Source organism: Diorhabda sublineata, chromosome 8 (assembly GCF_026230105.1).
Source record: "Diorhabda sublineata isolate icDioSubl1.1 chromosome 8, icDioSubl1.1, whole genome shotgun sequence".
NCBI classification, from domain to species: Eukaryota; Metazoa; Arthropoda; class Insecta; order Coleoptera; family Chrysomelidae; genus Diorhabda; species Diorhabda sublineata.
The window spans coordinates 17,155,572-17,172,920 of NC_079481.1; the positions used below are offsets into that span (position 1 = coordinate 17,155,572).

A 17,349-nucleotide genomic window follows, 5' to 3' on the forward strand; every position below is an offset into this window, starting at 1 on the left:
GTGAATGGTAGAGTTGCTGAAATTAATAGACACTAAGGTATAATAAACAGTAGGACCTTAGGATTTAAAAATTTCCATGTTATTCAAGTTGGGTCAGGAAAAAATTGCTTATTATCTTCAAGATCAGATTGTAATAACAGAAAAAAACCCTGTTTGAGTGTTTCATTAACAAAAAAAACCTCCTGAATTTTGTAGCATAAATTCTAAAATACAATGTATATGAATGAATATAATTATGAATCTTTGAAATATCTTCGTTTTGTGATTTAAATAGAAAAAATATGACAATTAGAAACTACTGGAAAGTGAACTATTAACAACGGTCTCTAAATTTGATATCTATAACTCATAGAAAGACCTGTGAAGATATACGAAACATATATGATAACAACAAAAACAGAGGAGAAGGAAATGAGAATAGTGGAACCAAAAATAATGAGTGATTTTAAAATTAATAAGTTGGTATCAGTGAATACTGGTAACGCATGAACTATGAAGTATAGTGATAGAAAGAAAAAGAACGTTTGTTCAATTCCATAAGGAAAACTCAGTCGTTGAAAGCAGTAGAGAAGTATTTAAGATTAGTAGGTTTAGAAGTGAATATAAAAAACATTTATGCGGCACAACCCCACAGGGAATGTTTGGTCACTCATTAGTTTCTCCTCAATCACCTATCGATAGAATCGTATAAGAAAGTATTCTCTCTTCTCAATACTTATGAATGTAAATAGTAAGAAAAATGTATATCTCTAATTATTATAGTACAAGTATTTTACAACGCATTCGAAAAGATAGATTACATAGTAAAATCTAATTCAAGAAATGAATTATTTAATGGAAGTGGAATAAACTATATTCAACTGTTAATACCAGAATTTTGACATAAACTGGAATAAATCACGGTACAACGATGATCTTTAGGATCTTTAAGTTTCGTTAACAGAGTGAAGAAATTTGCAAAATACTATCTTCACTTTATGGTTTGTGCTTGAAAAAAGCGATAGCGAGCAATTGAAGATTTGAAGAAATTCTATTTGTGAAATATATCAATATCCACAATTCACCTTAAAAACAATATCCTACTTACCACTTAATGGGTTAAATCTATGTAGAGGTTCACTAAATTGTTGTAGCCTTTCGCAAGCAAAGTGATTTGATGAACAATTCTGAAATAGAAAAGTTTTTACATTAATTTTATTTTGTTATCCAGAAATTTTAATAATTTGTTTCTTTGCATTTATGCAATACATTTCTCCCGCTTTCTCTAAAATTATCTTCCTTCTGCGTTGCTGCTCGCGTGATTTGCTAAACGCAGTAGACGTTCCTTTACCAGCCATCCGCGGTTGAATTAGCACGGTTTTGATCGTTCGTTTGTCTTTTCCTCTCAGTCTGAACTGAATTTTCATTTATTAAAGCTTTCTACCTTGGCATAGTCTGCCTTAAAGAACGGCAATGGAGTAATGTCAGAAACTCTGATCTTGGGAGATAAAATTAGTACAATAGAAAAAATATAATCGCTCTTTCAGTTACCATTACTTGAAACGGCATTTATGGTTATCGTAAATAATTGTAATTTACAGCAAATTACAATATACTATCTTATTACTCATTATTTTTGTCACTTTAAGTTGGGTGGTATTATTTAATAACAGAAAAACGAGGCCTTACGTTTTTTTTTCGTTCAAAACAGTAGAAAGGGATGGTACAGATGGTAGAAAAAATTGACCAAATAATATTGTACTACAACAATAACAAAATTGATAAAATTACAGTAGTTATTCAAACTGTTGGCCGCTTACTTCAATACACTTATTACACCGTTTTGTCATTGAAAAACGTGTCTTTTTAGAATGAATCTGGATGGGATTGAATGATTTCTGCCGCAGCTTGAGTTGTAGCTATTACATCTTGTTCAGATTCGATGATTGTTTCGTACACTAAGGACTTCCTTTAGCTCCATAAAAAAATCGATAGGATTTAAGTCACGTGATCTTGAAGGCCAACAATTGGGTCCACCCAAATCAATCCATTTTTCTCTGAAACGTCTGTAGCAAAATGAACAGATGCCCCATAATTTCAAACTTTAGAAATAGTCGCGTTTGGGATGAAGAAAATCCGCACTTTGTTTGGGATTGCAGGATAACGGTTAATGTGTGGATGGGTATGGTTGGATATTGCTTAATCGAGCCTTACATTTTACCACTTAAATTAAATGGAGCAATTTATACACTCTTTCTGGAAGAAATGTTGGATGAATTGTTGAAGAATGTACCGTTAAATATTAGACAACACATGTGGTTTCAACACGATCTGTTAATCTGTTAATTTTGCTGCAGCTGCAAGAAATTACTTAAAACGGCGTTTTAGAGAAAAATGGATTAGTCAGGGTGGACCAAGTGCTGGCCTTCAAGGTCACTTGACTTAAATTCTATCGGTTGTTTTATATGGAGCTGTATGAAGTCATTAGTGTACGAAACAATAATCGAATCTAGACTAAGATCTAATAGCTAGAATTGAAGCTGCGGCAGAAATCATTCAATCCCATTCAAATTTATTCTCTGTGGTAGAGCGTTGTCGGTCGAATATAGAAACATCCTGTAGAAACGAATAAAATTTTTAAGCATATTAAAGATAGTCCTAACAGATGTTTTATCTTTCAAGAACTCATTGATCACACAGGTAAGTAGCTATTATTAGTTATGACATTCTTCGATCTAAAATAATAAAACATTATGAAAAGGATTTTGTAATATTTTTTGAAAAAAAAAAAAGTGAAAATAGTGTTGTAACTTTTTTTGATACGGATTACGTACAAATGAGAAAACCATTGGCTGATCAGGAAGATGAACAAAGGCAGCTTGTGTTTTGCATAATACTATTGGGGACTTATCTATCTCTCAATTGTAAGGCTTATGCACCATATGACAAATGTTCTGATAATACCGAAAAAATGGTACCGGAAAAGCTAAGATTCTACTAATTAACAAAATAAGAAGGGAAGTTTTGAAGTTTTAAGTCAAGAAATTAATGTTATACTGAACGCAGTTATTTAGCACTAAATTCGTTTCCATTTACCGTAGAAACTATTTTTTCACTCGCTGGGATGAAAAGTTCGCTTTTCGTCCCTGGTGTGAAGGAGAAAAGTGGCCTAGTCTCTTCCGGAAAGAGCTTTCTTTCACTCCCGGTATCGTAGCGATTTGTTTATCGAAATGTTTATTTTTGATGACAGTTTGCTTTACACGACATTTAATATTTATTATTGCGTGAAAATACAGAATTGAAATTAAAAAAGTGAATTGGGACAATTCTAGTAATAGTGCCGCCCCTGCACCACGTTCATTAGAATACGTCAAGGACAAACTTTTCGTCTGGGGAGGAAAAAAATAGTATACGCACCTCGGGAGAAAAGTAGGCCTGTAATGTACTATTCTCACAAAATTTTTTTTTATTGAGGTAATTTTTTATATTTTGAACCGCTATCAAGATATTTTGAAAACTGAAAAAGCATTGTTTTTGCACTAATTATTTGGCTTTTCCGTAAACGATGGCGATGAAAACATTGGTTCTTCTTCAAGTGCCCTTTTTAAAGTTTCCTTTTTAACCATAATTGGAATATCATGGAAATACTTCGCACTACAAAGTAATTTTATACTTCTTTTCTTGAACTAAAGAACAAGACTATATATTTACAAAAACATAAAAATGTCCAAAACTAGTGAACTAGTTGCCAACTTTAAACGTGATCGTTGTGGAATTATGGCAATTAAATACCATAGTGTTTTCTTTTTGATATATATTCGAAGCTTTCAAGCTTTCGAATAACTATTTATCGTTGATCAGATTATGGTCGCAATATAATTTAGTCTAATACAGTGGACCCCAGGTTATCCGACAAACATTTTGCAGGGCAGTGTGGGATTATCGAATTTGTCAAATTATAGTGTACTGTTGAGGACCCCTATAGTTATATATATATATATATATATATATATATATATATATATATATATATATATATAATTTTTTACAAAAGTGTACCTTATAATTAGACAAATTACAAATCCAATGATAAGATTCATATATGTATATGTACTCTGAAGTAAAAATCATCCTTCATTATGTATGTCAAATTTAGTAAATTAAACACAATAGAGAGCTTGCGTTTTATTATAAAATTAACGTCATTAATGCTATCAACTTACAAAAAATATGTAATAACTTTACATTGAGGATTATGTAATTGTGTACAAACAAATGTACATTTGTACTAAGATAATCAAAAATTATGAATCAATCAATTCATGAAGCATGAAAATATTCATCAATTTTTTTTTGTTTAACATTGTTGAAACGCGAGATGGACGCTTTGTCCCTCAGTTTTTTTGAAAGTATTCTTTACTTCGTCGTCATCTTCCTGATTTATTGTTGTATAACTAGAAATCTGTTTTATAAACTCTTCGTTAGACATTTCATAAAAAATATTTTACTCTTTATCTATTTCACGGCACCAGGTTTCCAAATCTTCCGGACTTATATGTGTTTCAGCAGCAATTTGCTCTAGTAGTACTTCTGAAGATACACTAATTTGTGTATCGTTGGTAAGAGTGGCGACTATATCTGGCCATAACTTTTTCCAAGACGATATAATAGTTGATAACGGTAATGCATTCCACGATTGACAGAGAGCAAAAACCAAGACTTTCATTTGATACGGCTTTCAGAAGTAGGTTTTTCTTATAATCTTGCTTTACAAACTGAATGATATGCTGATCCATGGGTTCAATCAGTGCAGGGCAATTTAGCGGAAGAAACATCTTAGTGATGCATTTATCCACAGTTGTCAGTTCTTCTTCAGACGGATGACCAGGAGCGTTATCAAGAAGCAATAACGCTTTTTGAGGAAAATTATGATCTTTCAACCGTTTTCTAATTTCTGGTACGAAGCATTCATCAAACGCTTTTTGAAAAAGATCTTTTGTCATCCACGCATTTTTTTCTCCATAATAGTGTACAGGTTAATCAATGTTTTTGAACGCACGTATGAAACCTTCAATTTTCAACTCTCTACGATCAACTGATCAACCCATTTGTTAATTATATACTTTAATTTTTTTGGCAAGATTTTAATTTTTTTGTCAGACTTAGAATAAAAATATTATGTTACTCTGAATTTTTCACCCCTCTGCGATCAACCCCTATTTTTTCATCGCGATTATTTTATTTTTAATTATGAATTTTTTCTCAATTCAATTTGATCCTAAGCCTTAGCCTATCACTCGATCAGTTATCCCCACCAGAAGTCTACCATTGTCACTTCTTATCCAGAAAACATCGCGGAGTAGGGATGAGAATGAAGCTGACTTACTCACTAAAGAGTTTTCGGTCATTTTTTTTTTTTGGTTTATTTTTACTCTCATCATAAATTTCTCTGAATATTTATTGGTTCGAATATAAATAACAATAAATTTTATAGGTTAGGTCGTTATAAGTGGAATTGAACTTTATACATTAGGTGAGGTTAGTTGGTTGTTAATGGCGTTGAATTTTTATAGAATTTATTTTTTCAAAATCATTTTGGGTTAATGGGTTGGTCAATGGGTTAAATTTAAAGATTAAAACAGTTGTTGTCTGGGTGTCATACAAATCTATCGATGCAGTTTGCAATACCAACGAAAGTGTGGATTATCCAATTGAGTTTTTAAATTCATTGGATTTGCCAGGCATGCTACCACACCATTTACAATTAAAGGTTGGATCTTCGATCATTCTGCTTCGTAACTTGAACCCACCACGGCTGTGTAATGGCACACGATTAGTCATTAAAGAAATAATGAAAAACGTTATTCAAGCCAACATTTTGAATGGAAAGTTTCAAGGTGTTGCTGCCACGTATTCCTATGATTCCTATAGATGTGTCAATTGAATTCAAACGCACTCAATTTCTAATTACATTGGCATTCCGTATGACAATCAAAAAGGGACGAGGCCAGACATTGTCTGTATGTGGATAAGATATGGAAACACCATGCTTTTCCCACGGACAACTATATGTAGCATGCTCTCGCGTGGGAAAACCATCTAGTTTGTTTATGTTGGCTAAAGACGGACTAACCAAGAATTTTGTACATTCTATTTCACTGAGAGATTAATCTTTATTTTTTTTAACTGACATAATTAATAGTAAAAATATAAGTAATTATTTTTGATGTTTAGATAGCGATCGAGTATAGTAATTGAAGATAAATTTGTTACTTTAATAACAATTAATTTATCATCCCAAATAAAGCATATTTTCATTATTTGTTTGAACTAGAAAAATATTTATATGGCAGAACAAAGATGCCCAATTTTTCTTTCGTTTCGGCACATCTACAGCTATACAGGAATTAAATGCAAAAAACACAAACTCGCTACATGCCTTCCATTTTTTTTTGTTAAAAATGTACTGAGTATGAATGATTCGAGAAAAATTCAATTACCCTTAGACGATAGACCGTCGATCAGGATTTAATATGATGAACAACAAGAATTTAATAGTGGCCCAATGATTTGTACAAATAGACCTCTGAAAAAACGATAAAATTTTATTTTCAAAAGTTTTTTTGGAAAAATATGAATATAAATTAAGGAAGAGCTGTTAATTTGATTATGGAAGAAACCATCGATTATTGTGGGCGTCATATTATAAAAATGCCGAAAAAATTGTTGAGGAATATTGTATAGATTTTGTGCACCCAATTTAGTTACAACTAGAAAAAAATTACTTATTGTATCAGATGGCGTCTCTTACATAGTTTAAAATAATTTATCCAAATTTAGTTCATGTGACTTATTTAGCTCATGGATGCAACAGAGTAGCTGAACATATTGGATATGAATTTTCTGATATACATATTATAATTAGTAGTATTTGTCAAAAGTTGTACTACATTTAAGTCATCTGTCCAAATAATGGCGTATAATGCCATCCAATGTATAATGATTCGATTGCCTTTTAACGACTACTTTCTTGCATAAGATATACATATTTTTAAATATATAAATTTATAAAATCAGGTATCTACGCCTACAGAAGATCAAACAAAATTGTCGGAAAGGGTTTTTATATAAGTTTTTATAATCTGCAATTGATATTGAAAGAACTATTTTTTCAATTGTAATCAAAGTTTATTTTATTTGAAAGTTTTTCTATTTGGAACCTGGTTATTTTAAAAATAAAACTGCTGCGTATATAATTTTTTCTATCTTCTTGTTTTTCGAAAGTGCTTCCATTTTTCTTTAAAATATTCTTGGCTAGTATGTACACTTCCTCTTTCCACCTTATATGTTTTACTGCTGATGTACGAAACAACTCTCAGTTTTAGTTTGTAGGTACATAAATAAACTTTTTTTTTCCTACAGATGTTGTCGCTCAGTGATTCAAAGAAAGTCCGTTCCTGATTTGAATAGAAGTGTTTCGTCGTCATACTCTTTGGACTTCTGTATAGATTGCGGAATTTAATTTTGAATCTTTTCGCTAGTCTCGGGTCGATTAATCCAACGCTGTCTAGATTTCGTTAAGATTTGGATGATGTCCAAATAACAAATATTTCTCTACTTTGTACGTGGTGTCTCAAGTATTATTTGTAGATTTTCTCGAAATTAATCTGTGATTTAGTATCTATATTTATTAGAATAATCTGTAAATAAGCTGGTTTTATAATGATATTTATTCGATTTACTTGGCTTAGTGCGCACGTGTGTTGATGTATGTTTTGATGAGATAGCGAGGTTGCCCAATAGATTGTTTCCAGATACATATCAGGAATAGAGGCAAAAAATTCCAGTTTAATTAATATTAAGCGCATGATAGAGATAAAATAAACGGTTTTCTGTTAAAATTAGTATGAAATGAAAATTTATTTTATGAATAATAGTAGTTGATTGAATCGATTACTTGATATGGAACAATTATTCAAATGCTCTGGACGATGAAAATATTTATTATTATCGAGAGAAAAAATTTTCACATTGACTGTGTGAAAGAAAGATAATTTTCATATTGTTCAATATTGTTTATAATATAAACTGAAACATGTTAACATCATACAAGCATAAATGTTTGATAATTTTTATTCGCCCCTTCCCGTTTCAATTAGTACACCTTTTAAATTTTTAGACGTGTATAGAAATATGTTGGAATTTTAAAATTTTTTATTGAGTTTTCTAAAGCGTCAATAATACTAATAATTACATAAATAAATAATACATAAAACGATAAAAACATGTGATCGTCAAGATTAAAGAGGTTAACGTTCTCAATGTAGCCTTAATTAGTTTAAAAGGGGTAAATTTTGTAACTAAGTGGCTTCTCGTTAAATTTTTTAATTATTTTTTCGTTTACGCTTTCATTATTTTCTTTGACTGTTTTATGATTATTTTCGCTAGTTTCTTTAAAATTGTTAACATAATACGATAAAAGCATGTGAACGTCAAGATTGAAGAAGTTAACGCTCTCAATGTAGCCTTTAATTAGTCTAAAAGGGGAAAGTTTGTAACTGAGTGTATAGAGTTATTGTAAGCCTAAATATAGTAATTAGTTATACTCCATTCGGAAAGAGCGTAGAGTAATAAATCAATCCCTCTCCTGGCCACCTTAGCCGTAGTAACATTTAAGAACAATTTATTATTTTATTTTATTAAACCTTAGCAAATGAATCCAACATTTATTTTCTAAGAAATTCATTGCATCAAGTTCAAATTTCCAACTAAGTTTACTTATCAGCCAAAACAATTCCTTCGGGACATTTTAAGAAAGGAATGATGTTGACAGGTAAATATTTCACGCCCTTTATAGTATATACGAATACCAGAGGTTAATTTGAAAACGATTTGTAAATTGTTTTCTGGGAAAAATGATAATTAGGTACATTTTGCAAGAGGGTAATGAGATGTTAAAATATGAGGTATACTTAAATGGTTATTGACAAGTTTCAGTTTAAGAAAAAGTCCTCTAAAAGAAAATTTCTAATACACATTTGTATTTCTAGCGCAGTGTTTGTCACAGAAACGTTTACAAAACTTTAGAGAATATTCAATATGTCGATCTTTGAAAACTATACTCTAATACATAAAGTGAAGACGTATGCACTTTCTGTTAACGAGAAAGCCATGGCTTTAAATGTATATGATGCATTACAATATCAGTACCCTTCAGTGAGTGTGGATGATCTAACAAATATGTGTTCGAAGATGTCTAGTAAAATCAACGGTCTACTAACTTCTTAAGGAAAGGAAAACAAGTGGATGTTTAATTGGTCCAAAATCTCGATCAGGAAGGCCAAAGGTTTACATTGATGAAGATTACAAATATACATTCCGCAGGAAAGTCCACTCATTTTACTTTAAAAAGAAAATTCCTACCATTGATAAAATTTTGGCATCCTTTTTGGAACACGGATGGCCACCAATCAGCAGAAATAAGCTTTGGCAGGTTCTATATGAACTAAATTTTTGTTAGGAAAAACAACATAAAAATTCATATTTAAAAGATTCCGAAGAAATCGTGTGTTGAAGAAGGTCTTATTTACGGACTAATAAGAAACTCCGGGAGGAAAGAAAAACTATTTTTTATTTGATCGAGACTTGGGTTAACGAGAGACTATCAACAGGATTGAGAGCTCCATCAGGAAAAGGCATACGATTAATAGTAACACATATGCGAGTGGTTTTGTTGATGGTGGCCGACTGTTATTTAAATAAAAAAACCGGTGACTATCACGAGGATATGAATGCAGATGTGTTCGAGGAATACATTATACAAATGCTAGATCTTATTTCAGCCGGATCTGTAATTGTTCTTGACAACGCCAGTTACCTCTCGAGACAAATTGAAAGTCTACCTAAGACGTTATGGAGAAAACAAGACATTATTAACTGGTTAATACAAAAAAATATTACATTTAACAATAACTTGGTGAGAAACGATTTTTGTCAATTGTCAAAAATTACTATTATTCGTCTTCTTCCCTATCACTGTGAACTCAATCCGGTCGAATTGATATAGACCCAAGTTAAAGGCGCAGTAGCTCGGAAAAACACAACATTTAAATTAAAGGACGTTAGAATATTACTAAACGAAACTTAAAAAACGTTACTGCTGAAAACTGGTAAAAATGCATTCAGCATGTTATAAAAGAGGAAGAAAAAATGTGGGAATTAAACATTATTGATCAAACTGTAGATCCCCTCATGATTAATTTAAACAATTCATCCACTAGTTCTTCGGAATAAAATATATATATTGCACATATGTACATACTTTAAATATGTAACAGGAAATATTTGTAGACTATTGTATATAATATAGTAATGTGTAGTATATAAGTATGTATATAGTGAATATATTATAGTAATGTGTAGTTTAGCATATTTTGTATTTTTATTTTTCATACTTACATGTATATACTCGTATTTGTAAATCATTAAATAAAAATATTTGTATATATTAAAAAGCAATAATAATATTTTATTAATTACGAAAAAACTGTTGCAACGGCTATGATGGTAAGGGTCTTCTTACTTTTGAGGAGATTCAGAGGTTGGTGTGAAAGTATTAAAATAGAAAGAGAAATAAAGATATCCTTCATTCGGATTATCTAGGTAACCGCTTACATCTTAGTACGGTCAATTATGGGGAAAATATATCTCTGTCCAGTTACTTATTTATCATTTGCATATTTAAATATTCCAAATTTTGGACGTAAAATTTCAGGGTTTTTCATTTATGATGAGCATTTACTACTCTTTCCAAATAGAGTTAATTCATTACTTTATTTTTTTTTTATATTACCGAATTTAAGTTACTATTTTTGGATGTACTGAAATGACTCTATTTGGTGCAATCTGAGATATTTATCTTAATTCCCTTCCTGCAATCTGGTAATTTTTTTTAAATTCCTTAACAAGTATTCTAAAGCGTCAATAATCTTAATAATTATATAAAGAAAATACAGACGAACAACCTATCAGAAATATTAACAAAACGGGCTTGTTTTTAATCGCTTTTCGCTTTGAAAACGGTACGGATTCTCCACAAATATTCAAAAATTCTTTAAAATTATATACCGTGAATCCATGGTAGATACATATCTCGAATGCTCGAGACACATTCTATAGACTCTATTTGAAAATGAATAACATCATAATTTCAAAGCAAAGGGGTATAAACAGAATTGTGAAGCAGAAAAAAGGAAACATTGACACCTGTTTATCCGAATTTTCACTAGATTTCAGTATAGTTACCCCATAAAACCTTGAATACAATACATTAGAAAATCTAAGAAATAATGAAAATCGTAAAGAATATATTGCAACATGCGATCTTGTCTGTATTAATTTAACGCTGGTATCTCTGCTTGAAACTGTAAACTCTTAGTTTCAAGAGACATTCTTGAATAAAATTTCTCAGCTATTATAGGGTTTAATATTAAATTCGTGCTTTCGGTATCCGCTAAAAGCTCTAACACGGGATTTTCAATCACTATATACAGCAAGGAGTTGTTAGATTTAAGTTTATTTTCGCTAATTTTGTTGACGTGGTGTGGCACTTATATGAAAATTTCAATTGGAACATTCGTAATCACTATCATACCTATCAATAGTTTGTTCTTACTCTTGTGATTATATTTCATTCGGATCAAAATCGTTCATGAGAAGTTCTGCTATAACATTAGGTTCCGGTTTAGATTCTGAAGAACTTCGTTAGGTTTAAATATGTTTCTAGGAAGTTCAAATAATTCGTGGTTGAACATTCACAAGTTGATCAACATGGATTTTGGAAATTTCGTTGATTTTATTGAATTTGAGGTCACGTTTGTGTTTTGAAAATATTGCCGATTTGGGGTAGTCATTTGTGAAATTAATGAAATATATTTTGTGACTTAAAATTATTGTTTGTAGCTACATTATTATTTTTCTCTAGAATTTTCCAAATCACTTGCGTATTCTCTAGCGTTCTCTGAAGAAGCAGATTGTTTTATAAGTATATTATTTCTCTATGTACCGGTACAATCAGCTATAAAAGTATTTAAGGCAGTTTTGTCACAAGATTGCGTATTTGAACAATACTAATTCTAAGATATTGCAATCTACCTCCGAATTCTAATAAGCTTTTGGTACTGTTTGGCCTCGTTCTACTCAATTCTTGAGTCAAACAATCTAAATTTCATTTGTCAAGAAACATTGTACGGGTGCACCTTTTAACGAATCCCATTTTGTCAATTTCATACCGTTATCAAAACTCAAAGCGATTAAAAACAATCCGGCTTTGTTAATATTTATGATAGGTTGTTCGTCTAAAGTTATTTTATGTAATTACTAATATTATTGACGCTTTAGAAAATTTGATACGGAATTACATCAGATTGTGGAAGAGAATTAAGATATAAAGATCTCAGAGATTTCTGTAAATTGCACCAAATAGAGTTTCATTTCAGTACATCCAAAAATAGTAAATTCGGTAGTAGAACGTTTTCATTAAAGTTTGTTACAAAATTTACAAATTTACAAAATAATCATAAAACGCAGACAGGGTACTGTTTGTGCCTTTAGTGGAGCAAACCTTGATTTGACATAATATTTCCATCTACGCCTCTACATCTCAGTATGTATTGATGGTTTTGCTTTCGCGAAACCATAAAATTCTACGTCATTGGGATCAAAGCTCATGACTTGATGATGTACCTTGAACTCATTTAAACAGTTTAATTGGTGGATGGTCCTCTTGTTAAAACGCGGTCCTGGGGGGAAGAAACACAGGGTGTCAGGTCTCATGACGGGCTACTCAACGGATCCTTGTCTGCCTATCCATTCTCAAAAATGAACATTAAGGTACTCCCGCACACATAACGCGCTTTTCCAGATAACTTGACCAGTCACGTGACCATCAAAAAAGTACGGATCCACGAGACCTCCCGCATGGATACCTGTCGATTTCTCGAGAGCGTTGCCTCTGTATTATAAGTCAAACTATCAGTTTGAGCACTCCAAATTGAACGTTTTTGCATTTCGCGCGTGCCCAGTTTTTGCCAAAACTTCTTATGAATTGGAAATCCATTTTCGTAATATGAAGCTACTCTTTTTCAAATACGAGTATCTTATTGGCTAAACAAATTGCCTCAATTATTGAATGGGATTCACTTCGAAAATCGTCGACATAGAAATGATTTTGAATGATTTCGAAAACTAATTAGTGATAGAGGCATATTATGGCTAAAAATACTGCTGATGAACTGCCATATAAGATGGTGGTTAATTTGTAAGTTTCTATCGAAGCATCACGGTTTTCACTCCATAAAATACACTGATGAGGTCGTTGTTCTGCACATCTCCAGCGATAACGTAATTTTATTTTCTGAATCGATTGAGGGCAGATAACAAATCGGGTTGTATGATTGCACTCACTATTTGTATGCCATTTGAGAAATAAACTGATGTGGTTACTCAAGAAGTGTCGAAACAACTCGTAATTTAGTTGTACTAAACCTACTTTGACCTTTTACCTGTATCCTAAAGCTATATACTAAAAATTGACAATTCACCTTTAAAGGTGGGCTGGCATTCAAATTTTAGCTGTAAGAATAAAAATCGTTTTTGTATATTCTCAGGTGAGTCACCCACAACCTTGTGACTTTCATTTAGAGGAATTGTTACTACAAATAGTTCGTTCTTCTCATGTTTCTATAAAATGTGTTCCACAAATTGTTTCTTAGTTCGAATGGGGCTTTGGAGTAGAAACTTCCTCAATGAGATATATCCAATGAAAGGGAGCTATAAATGATAGATCTAAATCATCTCCTCTGCATGATTGCATTATGTTGTTTATTCCACTTGTTCAATACATAGAAAATAGCAAAAATGATCGACGCCTATGACAATATCAACTTAACCTGGCAAGGGAAAACATGGGAGTATAAAATAAGAGACAAGTATTTCCTTAATATACCAATTATAGTTGAGAATTAAACTTGAAAATGGGGAACTTATAGATGAGCAAATGTTTTCATGGTCATCATTTATGGAAAAGCTAAATAATTTGGGCAAAAACAACATTTTCGTTCGTTTAATTTGGGTAAGTTTATCATGAATTTTATTTGAAAAAGTGTTTTTATACATTTTCCGGGAGTTATTGACAATTTGGCTAATATTGGTAAATCCAATTTTTTTCTTAAATAAGGCACCCAACTAATGCCAATAATGATTTAACAATATTTTTTCAAAATTTTTAGTCTAAAACCTTAACTTTCAACAGAAAAGAAATAAAATCGCGTTTTTCGCGTCTGTCCATTAATGTTTTTCTTAATTATTAATTTTTCAGCTTTAGGTTAATATATCGTTTTTTTCGGAAAGTTAAGAAGTAAAAATAAATAATTTTTTCGGTGTGAAAAATAAGACCTCTACGAAAAAATGGGTAATAACATTTTTTTTGTAAAATTTTCTATTTTGCTATCTCTATTAATGGAAATTATCTATATTTTGCCCTGTTAACAAGATATTTGAAAAAACAACTGAAAAAACTTTGATTTTGCTCTAATTATTTGTCATTCCCATAAACGATGGCCCTTAAAACGTTAGTTCATTTCGAAGCACCCCCTTTGAAGATTCATTTTCAGCCATAATTGGAGTATCATGGAAATACTTGGCGCTTAAAACATTTGGCTACTAAATTGAAACCAATGGATAATTAACGGATATATTACTGACAATGATCCATTTGATATTGCAATCGATAAGCTTTTAATTAATGATTACGTTCTAAATTATTGTTACGAAGACGTCTGCACTCTGGAGCTGGCCCCGCCTGGATTTAGTGGAATTCTAAAATTCGACACATGCGCTGCCTCAAATGTTTGTTTTTATATAACTTTCTATTATAAAAGGCGGTTTATTTGCATTGTTTCTTTTGAATAATTCCTAGTATTTTCTATCTATTCATGTGTATCGTTTCTTGATTTTTTCAGAACTTCTTTTGGTATATATATATATATATATATATACATATATATATACACCACTAGAAATATCGTATACCCCAAATCAAAGAAAAAAATCATCGCGATACGCTGCAAATTGGCCGAGTTAATTCATTTTTCGTAGCGCGTCCGATTTCAAGCCGCTTTCCCAATTTCTGGCGTACCGCGCCGCCAGAATATTCATTCTGTACTATAGTTGTATTTTTAGGATTTTTATAATTAAGTATATATTTTTGGTATTGGAAAGCATTATTTATTTGATTTATGATTCTCCTGTATCTATAGTTATAATTTATTATCAATCAAGAAAATTCATAAATCTTTTCTTTCCATGCTGAGTGTTTAATATATAATCTTTATTTTATTTTCAATATACATACGCAGTTCAAAATTTGATTTTATACAAATATACATTCATTTAAGATATGTAAGAAATTGAAAATTAAATAAGCGCGTTACGTACGCGCGTTATCGTGCTGTAAAGACGAGTTGCGGCCTCAAGCGATTAACTAAATGTTGAACAATACTATTTTTTAGACACATAGAAATGCTACAACATCGATGTGAAAAATATATCTATTTCAATAGAGACTATTTGAATAATAAAATTAGCCCTCGTAGTTTGAGATACTTCATTTCTGTTAACATCTCTTTTGGGTGGATTCTGGATTTTCATAATATTATATTTAAAGAAAAAATATTATATTTCCCAATTAACTCCATTAAAATATTTTTTTTTTCAAATCTAAATGAATGAAATATGTAAACATCGCACCACGACTGTGAAAACTAAATAATTAAACAAGATAAATTTATATTTCTCAACTATCACATTGATATTTTCAAGTTAATATTCTATTAATGCAGACATTTTGTCAAGTTCTTCCTGATTTTACAAATTTCCAATTTACGTGTTTCTAGCAGGATCATAAATTTTTCAAAATTGACACAGAATTAATAGCCGCGCTTTGAAGTAACTTCACTAAATTACTTCAAATATTTCATCTCCACGAATATATAAATTTGTCCGAAAATAAATGGAAAAATAAAAAAGTGTAAGTAAATACTGTATATATACGGTATATATTATAAAAATTTTTAGTTGATACAGAAAGATTTATTAATACAATGTCACCATATGGAGTCAACATGTGGACAGACGCTGTATACCATTAATAAGGTTGTGAATCATTTCGATTTCACTATTGTCTTGACATCCTTAATGTATTATATAATCTTCCACGGATACGATTAAGCATGCTCGTTTTTTTAATTAGGTCTCAACTTGAAATAAAACCATCAGTAATATAAATCAATGATAATGTTCCCTTTCGTCCTTACCGCTACTGTACGGCACGGCACGAACGAAGATTGAGTAGTCGCACTGAACACGTTTACACTACCACTACACTTCCACATACAATAGGCTAGTTGACAAAATTTGGAAATTAGTTTAAAACTATAGCTTAACATATATTTCACCCCAAAAATATATTATTTTAAGAAAAATAGGTTTTTTACGTTAGTATTTTGAGTTTTTAGAAATAAACCTGAAATTGGCCACGAAAAAGGCGAAGACTGTCATGGTCTCTTGAATGACGTCACACCTCGCGAAACAGCTGTGATTGTTTGTGACAGACAATTGTATTTTTTAATAAATAATGAATTCGTCGTATTGTAAATACTGTATAGTGCCCCAATGTGAAAGTACAACTATAAAAACGCCAGACAAATTATTCATACAAGTTCCAAACAATAAAGAAATACGAAGAAAGTGGATAAAAGTGGCAAGGAAGCGATATGCTCTTACTTTATCAACTAACTCCACTTTGTTTGTTCTTCACATATTACTTACATATAAGTTTTAACACTGCGCCCCAATTTCCAGTTAAGAGGTGGAAGTTTGTCATCCTTTATAAGTACCAATATACCTTCTGCCAACTCTCCATGGTTCGTCTTCCATTTAGATCGTTGCATCTCGTCCAGAAGTGTTGCCGAGCATTTTCGATTTTTTGGTATCTGGATAACCTGCTTTCCTTTTCTAAGATCATAACTGGCTCTAGAATTGAAGTTAGTGGACGACCAATGATGAAGTGAGCTGGTGTTAAAGGAGAAGGATCTAAAGGGTTAGTAGATAGCGGACAAAGAGGACGGGAGTTTAATATGGCCTCTACCTGACAGAGCAAAGTCGTGAACTCTTCAACAGTAAAGTTAGATTTACCAGAAACACGTTTCAAGTGATATTTCATTGCCTTAACCCCAGCCTCCCATAATCCACCAAAATGTGGAGCTTGGACTGGATTAAAGTTCCAGCGTATGCCTTGATTGTTCATAGAAT

At 31.4% G+C, this 17,349-nt stretch overlaps 1 protein-coding gene across 3 annotated transcripts in view; it reads right to left on the bottom strand.

Moving 5' to 3' along the window:
- LOC130448016 (transcription factor SUM-1) overlaps nt 1–17,349 on the bottom strand; it is a 125,079-nt gene that overhangs the window by 76,745 nt on the left and 30,985 nt on the right. For all 3 annotated transcript variants that reach the window (XM_056785162.1, XM_056785160.1, XM_056785161.1), the window contains one exon: nt 1,088–1,166. In XM_056785162.1, coding sequence (XP_056641140.1) covers nt 1,088–1,166 — 79 coding nt within the window. The remainder of the gene's footprint in view (nt 1–1,087; nt 1,167–17,349) is intronic.